The sequence below is a fragment of the Priapulus caudatus genome, unplaced genomic scaffold (assembly GCF_000485595.1).
Source record: "Priapulus caudatus unplaced genomic scaffold, Priapulus_caudatus-5.0.1 Scaffold8, whole genome shotgun sequence".
Classification (NCBI taxonomy): domain Eukaryota; kingdom Metazoa; phylum Priapulida; class Priapulimorpha; order Priapulimorphida; family Priapulidae; genus Priapulus; species Priapulus caudatus.
This window is the reverse complement of record NW_014577069.1, coordinates 180,635-188,130: the sequence shown is the minus strand read 5'-3', so window position 1 is coordinate 188,130 and position 7,496 is coordinate 180,635. Positions and strand designations below refer to the sequence as shown.

Below are 7,496 nucleotides of genomic sequence, written 5' to 3'. Positions count from 1 at the left end.
AGCTAGGGATGCTGGGCCCGGGATACTGGGCTGGGAATGCTGGGCTAGGGATGCTGGGCTAGGGATGCTGGGCTGGGATGTTAGCTAGGGATGCTGGGCCCGGGATACTGGGCTGGGAATGCTGGGCTAGGGATGCTGGGCTAGGGATGTTAGCTAGGGATGCTGGGCCCGGGATGCTGGGCTGGGGATGCTGGGCCCGGGATGCTGGGCTAGGGATGCTGGGTTGGGATGCTGGGCCCGGGATACTGGGCTGGGACGCTGGGCCCGGGATACTGGGCTGGGAATGCTGGGCTAGGGATGCTGGGCCCGGATGCTGGGCCAGGGATACTGGGCTAGGGATGCTGGCCTGGGATGCTGGGCTGGGGATGCTGATTGCATGCTGCGTTGGAGGCAGGGATGCTGGTTGGTTAGGAATGGTGTTCGGCCCTGAGGCTCTGTGCGTCTGTCAGATCAAAGGCCATAACTGCTACCGGCGGCTGATCGTTTCCACACAGACACGCAGACGCTGATTGCTGTCCCAGTTATGTGTGCGTGATGATGTGTTGAGTGAGAGTGCGTGTAGTGAGCGCGCGTACATGTCAAGACCTATACGCTGGTATTTGTGCGTGCAGAGCGGTGTAGATATCTGAACATATTGCCCTTTAGGTTTTAAAGTACCACCCGACAGTACAGGGTCGGATGTTCATCCGTATCTGGCAGTACAGGGTAGATTGCTCATCCGTATCTGGCAGTACAGGGTAGATTGTTCATCCGTATCTGGCAGTACAGGGTAAATTGTTCATCCGTAGCTAGCAGTACAGGGTAGGATGTTCACTCGTATCTAGTAGTACAGGGTAGGATGTTCACTCGTATCTAGTAGTACAGGGTAGGATGTTCACTCGTATCTGGCTGTACAGGGTAGATTGTTCACCCGTATCTGGCAGTACAGGGTACGATGTTTATCCGTATCTGGCAGTACAGGGTAGATTGTTCACCCGTATCTGGCAGTACAGGGTAGATTGTTCACCCGTATCTGGCAGTACAGGGTAGAATGTTCTCTCGTGTATGGCAGTACAGGGTAGGATATTCACGCGTATCTGGCTATACAAGGTAGGATGTTCACCCATACCTGGCGCAGTATAGGGCAGACCGTTTCCCCTGTATCTGGCAGTACAAGGGAACGGTTGCACAGTCGGCTACATCGCGGCTCTTTTTGATTACGCTCGCGTAAGTTAGTTAACGATCACATTGATGACGGGGAAAGGAACGGACCATGCACAGCGTCGACAATTCACTCGCAAGAGCTTCAGAATCCACTCGACAGAATAACACTGACCGCGTTAGGCAAGCGCGGATTAGACTGACACGATGGTTTGGCATCGTGCCAGAATTCTTCTTCTTCTTCTTCTTCTTCTTCTTCTTCAGATTCTGCCTGATTGTGTTATTGCACGCAGCGAGAGCGGGGTGAAGCACGCATGATTCGCGGTCGTTCCGCTGTGGCTGGCCTCTCGTTATTGCTGTTTAGCGCTGCCCGCCGTTTCTGGATGAATAACAACAAAATACAAATTCGGTTCGTCGTTAGCGTAGCAGCATTTTTTACGCGATGACGACTCCCCATGCTGACATTGCATTACGACAACGCTGAGTATATTACGCCGAATATTCGTATTTTTTAGATGACCATCCCTTGTGATCTGTGAGTAAAACGCAATAATTTCGCCAAGTGTTGGTTATTTTCTCTTGGAATTTTTCCCCCGTACATTAGTGTTGCGCATTACTCAGCATTTCTTAAGTGCGCATGTATTTAGATCAGATGTCGACAAAATAAAGCTTGCTGCATGTCAACCATGTTGATTCGGGCATTTGCAAAACCGAATTACTAGAGCAGATAAGCAAATCGCAAATTTAACACGAAGCGAAAAAAACAGTTAAACGACAATCGTAGTAAGCGGCTTCGCGTCCTGCGGGCAGAGAAACGTTGAACCCGCTCACCACATCACAACGAAAATACATTGCGACTCACAAGCACGGAGCGCGTAAGACAAGGAAGGAGCAAAAAGTTGCACAGACGGTCTTCTATCTATCTATCTATCTATCTATCTATCTATCTATCTATCTATCTATCTATCTATCTATCTATCTATCTATCTATCTATCTATCTATCTACTATTATCTATCTATCTATCTATCAATCTATCCTAATCTATCTATCTATCTATCTTCTATCGTATTCATCTATCTATCATCTATCTATCTCATCTATCTATCTATCGTATCTATCTATCTATCTATCCTATCTATCTATCTAGCTATCCTATCTATTCGATCTATTATCTATCTATCTTTATACTATCGTATCTATCATATCTATCTATTTATCTCTCTAATCTGATCTATCTACGTATCGATTTTTTCTTATTATCTATCGAGTCTATCTATCTATCTATCTAGTCTATTTTATCATATCATCTATCTATCTATCATAAAAAATATATCTAAACGATCTATCTATCTTCTAATATCTATCTTATTGTATATATCTATCTATCTTATCTACCTCTCTCTCTACCTCTTCTCTCTCTCTTCTCTCTGCTCTCTCTATCTCTGCTCTCTGCTCTCTCTCTCTCTCTCCTCTCTCTCTCTTTCTCTCTCTCTCTCCTCTCTCTCTCTCTTCTCTCTCTCTCTCTCTCCTCTCTCCTCTTTCTGCTCTCTTCTCTCTCTCTCTCTCTCCTCTCTCTCTCTCTCTTTCGGACAGGCCCTTAAAAAGAAATGTACAAAAACCGACAGTTATATATATACATAATATATTATATATATATTGTTATATATATAGTATATATATTATATACAAGAGGTGAATTAAATGTAATAGATTATATATAATTATTCTATTATTATTCACTCTTGATATATACATATCGTAGCCTTTTCTTTCTAGCGTCGAGCGTACGACGTCTCATTATTCAGCAGTTCGTGTGCTGGTGCAACCGTACTACGACATCCGCAAAAAAACAAGGATTTAGGCTCCGGGGGTGAGCGCCGTAACAATCAGAGATTATCGGAACAGTCGCCACGTGATAGGTCTCGGCAATAGGTAAACCTGTCGCCAGAGGGCGGTTGGATCGCCAGGCCGCCGCCACCGCCCCACGTAACCACCCCCTGCCACACCAGCCCACCCCGCGCTACGGTATTCATGTGCTGACAGCTGACAGAGCACATCAGTCGCAATTATTTGATATATCACACCTGCTTCCGCGGGTGTATACCGCGGCCGCGATCGCTCGAGAAAAGACGCGATATTTAGACGCGTTAATATATTCGACGCATTGACAAATGGCGCTAACCGAAATATATTCCGGCGGCGCGCTAAAGACCCACTTAGTCATAGTTGCGAGTGTTTGCAGCGTATTAATCTTAGGATCAACGTCGACGTCGTCACATGCCCCGTGGGTAACCGCCAATGAGCTCTGATTGCATTTCCCACCGAACGAGAGAACTATAGTGCCGTGCCTAAACCGTGACAGGCTGACAGGCCTACAGCACAGCCTGCAGTGATGTCACCATCGGAATACGCAAACGCGAAAAGGGCGTGGTGGAACCTGACAGAACCCCCCCCCCCGTCGTCACAATAACTGCTATCGTCTATACCAGAATTCATGCCGGAAAGCGTACGGCTGGGAATCGCGCACGCGCACTCGGCGCAAAAATATTTTTTTTGTTAGGCCAGCTTCGTGTTAGTCATGCAAGTGTAGACTAGCAACAACTATTTTAACAGTCGCTACCAACGATCATAACTTTAATAACAATTCGTAACATTATTGACGGAATGTTGTTTAAAAAAATATTGATTACATTATTACACGTGTAGCATGCATGATTACATCTGGCATTACAGGCGCCATAATAATAATAATAATAAGAAGAAGAAGAAGAAGAAGAAGAAGAAGAAGAAGAAGAAGACGAAGAAGAAGAAGAAGACGACGACGACGAAGAAGAAGAAGAAGAAGAAAACGACGAAGAAGAAGAAGAAGAAGAAGAAGAAGAAGAAGAAGAAGAAGAAGAAGAAGAAGAAGAAGAAGAAGAAGAAGAAGAAAAAGAAGAAGAGGAAGAGGAACAAGAACAAGACGAGCAAGAAGAACAAGAAGAACAAGAAAAACAAGAACAAGAACAAGAAGAAGAATATGATGAAGAAGAAGAAGCATAAAAAGAAGAAGAAGAAGAAGAAGAAGGACAAGAAGAAGGAGAAGCGTTGCACATGTATTATACAGTCAAACCTGTAAATAACGGACACTCGATGGCAAGCGTAGCAGTGATCTTTCTGGACAAGTGGCCTTTATATAGAAGTGGCCGCTAACATTTGGTTGACTGTATGTTATAGAAGATCATCTTAATAATTTACTGCCGGATGAAACTCATCGCAAAATCTCGCCGAACGTTGGCATGCGCGAGATGAAATGCATTAGCGCGTACGCGCGCGTAGTATAGTATTCTTTTCACTGAAATAATAAACAGATTTCATACGCTATATCGGCCGCCAGCCAGTCGGCCATTTTTTCCCTTCAAAGGTTTGTCTTTGTTCCCCGGCGGCGCCGCTCTTTCAAATAGGGTGATTTACTAGCAGTGAAAAAATGCGCGTAACGTCTGCCACCGCGACCACAGGTCCTTACTCTGATGCTTAAAACGTGTTATGTGAAATATGAGCGCTAGGAACGCGAGCGGCGTTATTTTGTGGGAAAAATGCCGGTCATCCGGCCCGGCCCGTCCGCGCTCGCCCCGGCATCGCCTTCCCCTCGAAACATTCGCGTTTGTTTTTCTCGTCCCTTTATTACCGACATCTCAGCCGCTTATGCAATTATCGCGTGGATATATGCAGGCAACATATCGTCGTAAAAACGGAGGCAATTGCATTACGGCCTGAGCGTGTAAGTGATGTCTGCAAACGGAAGGTTAACATCGCACAGCCGCGTTGTCCGTCTGACGCTTGGCTCGCCGGTTGAGATACACCTCGTAGCGTAGCGGGAGACTGCTGCACGTAGGAGCGTACATACAAGTGCCGACACAAAGGCTATAAGTGCGAAAGGATTAACTTCTTCTTAAACGAGACGTACGTGTGTGGTAGCCGGCGCTCATTTGCAATGTACTGACGTACCAAATCTGACAGCGCTTCTGGGGGTGCGCTATTCTTTAGAGCAGTTTTATCCTTTACCGACTGCGCCGCAACGCTACTCGGTCTAGCACGCCGGTAGCTATTGCGCGGTCCGCTGTAAAAGAAACACATGGGCGCGACTTTCACACCTGTGCGCCCGAGTCTGCTACGGATTCAAATATAATGGCGAGAAAAGCCGCCGTGTAGCTACGCGGGGAGAGTTCAGAGAACCCGAACGAAGACCAAAATCAAAAATCATCGTTCATCCGCTGACGTTGTCGGCGTAATTTCGCAATTTTCCGCTGCTGCTAGAGCGGCTAGAGCGGAGATACGCCACGTAGAGCCAATAGGCACTGCTGGCCGATCTCCTATTTCCCTTGGCTAGCTTGCGTATACGTTTTATAAGTACTCGGAGGTCAATGCGGCCCTCTACAGTTGTTTCGCATTTACCTAAAGGACGCGCGTGCATGGTGCTTGTTTAGACATTCCGCTTCGCAAAGACATTCCTCTTTACTAATTGTCTCTCAGCGACCATTTAATTTTTTTTACCTCGTTTACACAAGTGTTTGTTTGTTTATCTTGCATTTATCTCATCCTTTGTTGTTTGTTTTTTCCCATCTGCAGACATCGGTGCCATCGACCTGTTGGAGAAAGCCATCCCGAGTAACCGACATGTTCCCGTCGGGGTCGACATCGTCTACGATGACGACACTCGCTCGCATGCGTACAAACTACGCAGCACGGCTTCCAAGCTGAAGTTCCCCGTAGAGAAAGCGTTGCCCGGATGTGAATACTTCCCGGAGGAATACTCCATACTGGTAGGCATCACATATACTCCATACTGATAGGCATCACGGTGATGATCGGGAAGAATTCGTGATTGTAATGACCAGAATAAATTCTCTCAGCTTGGCTAATGTCATCTTTATATATAAGATGACATAGCGGAGCATCGAGCGAAGGACGACGACACAGATCCCGTGTATATACGTATAATTTGATATGATAATTCTCAAATTATTGTTGCCTCGTGTCTTATAGAGAGCAAGTAATTATCGATGATCGCAGATGCTACAGGATTTTGTTTATCGGTGAATGCTAGGGGCATGTGGTGTGAGGCTAGATGATGTATTGTGGATGCCGACACTGGTGTAGTCTAGGCAGGATGAGGGAGTGCAACTATAGATGCAGCTAGCCGATTGCATGTGACGCTGCGTGTGTGCTCCACTCAGCATTGATACGCCAAACACATTTATTCACTGAACCGAACCGGAAACTTTAACGAGGAAAGCAGCAGCGCTCGGGTTAAATTTACACGGAGTTCTTGTCCACTCGGTCGTGCGTACGCAAGCATTATCCATCTGCATGCACCCATTCTATTCACCACAGCAGACGGCTGCTCTATGGACTGGGGACACTTGTTTGCACTAACTTAGCGAGACCTTTCTATTGAAACTGTCGTCATCATTGTCCGAGCGCGACAAGCTCATAAAGGGTGCGGGGTGCCGGACCTGCCGGTATGCGTATGTCCAACGTCTGCAGTGACCCGCCTGCCGTGGAACGCGAGGTCACACGTACATGCCTGGTAACAACGCGTATCTCATTAAAGACACCTTCGGCAATCATCATCATCGTTGTCGCCGTCGTTATAACCCGCGTCAGTACCAGCAAGGAAGATCTTATCATTGTCATGACAACGACGTCATTCGTCGTCGTCATCCGTCCCCACTTCTGTGATATGCGGGGTTAGTCATTGATGGCGTTTAGCAAGGCTCTCTAAACATCCATAACAGTTAGAGGCACGGGATGTGATGGTTACGCTAATAATTCAACCCATTATATCCCCCCGGCAATCACAATAATCAGGGCATCTGGTGACGGAGTCGAGTAGAACGAAAATATATACGCCTTTACATATCGCATATCATACGCTTTATATATGTATTACATAATGATATTTTATTGAATGTGTAACAATATATATGTGTGTGTATAGATCGGTGAATTATTTTCTTCTTTTCTTAACTTTTAATGTAAATTCTGTATTAGCTGCACCTTTACAAGAACACGAATGCGGCGTAGTAAATCTTCGCAAACCCCCCACGGGAAATTCACTCTTCGTTTGCCTCGTGCTAGATTTAGATAATCAAATATTTGCCGCCACGTGAAGCCCTTCAGACTCGGCGTCTGCGTTGCTAATGTGATTGCGCGAGCTCTGCCGGCGCTGTGCCTCTATCCTGCAGCCGACGAGGCTGCGCTCATCTGATTGCACGCACGCACGCACGCACGCACGCACGCACGCACGCACGCACGCTCGCACGCACGCACGCAAGCTCGCATGTACGCACGCACGCTCGCACGCACGCTCGC

General features: G+C 46.7%; 1 protein-coding gene across 1 annotated transcript in view; it reads left to right on the top strand.

Annotated features, from left to right (window-relative positions):
• LOC106806386 (thrombospondin-type laminin G domain and EAR repeat-containing protein-like) overlaps window positions 1-7,496 on the top strand; it is a 67,293-nt gene that overhangs the window by 40,473 nt on the left and 19,324 nt on the right. Inside the window, exon 2 of the mRNA XM_014808312.1 lies at window positions 5,751-5,944. Within this exon, the coding sequence (XP_014663798.1) occupies window positions 5,751-5,944 (194 nt within the window). The remainder of the gene's footprint in view (window positions 1-5,750; window positions 5,945-7,496) is intronic.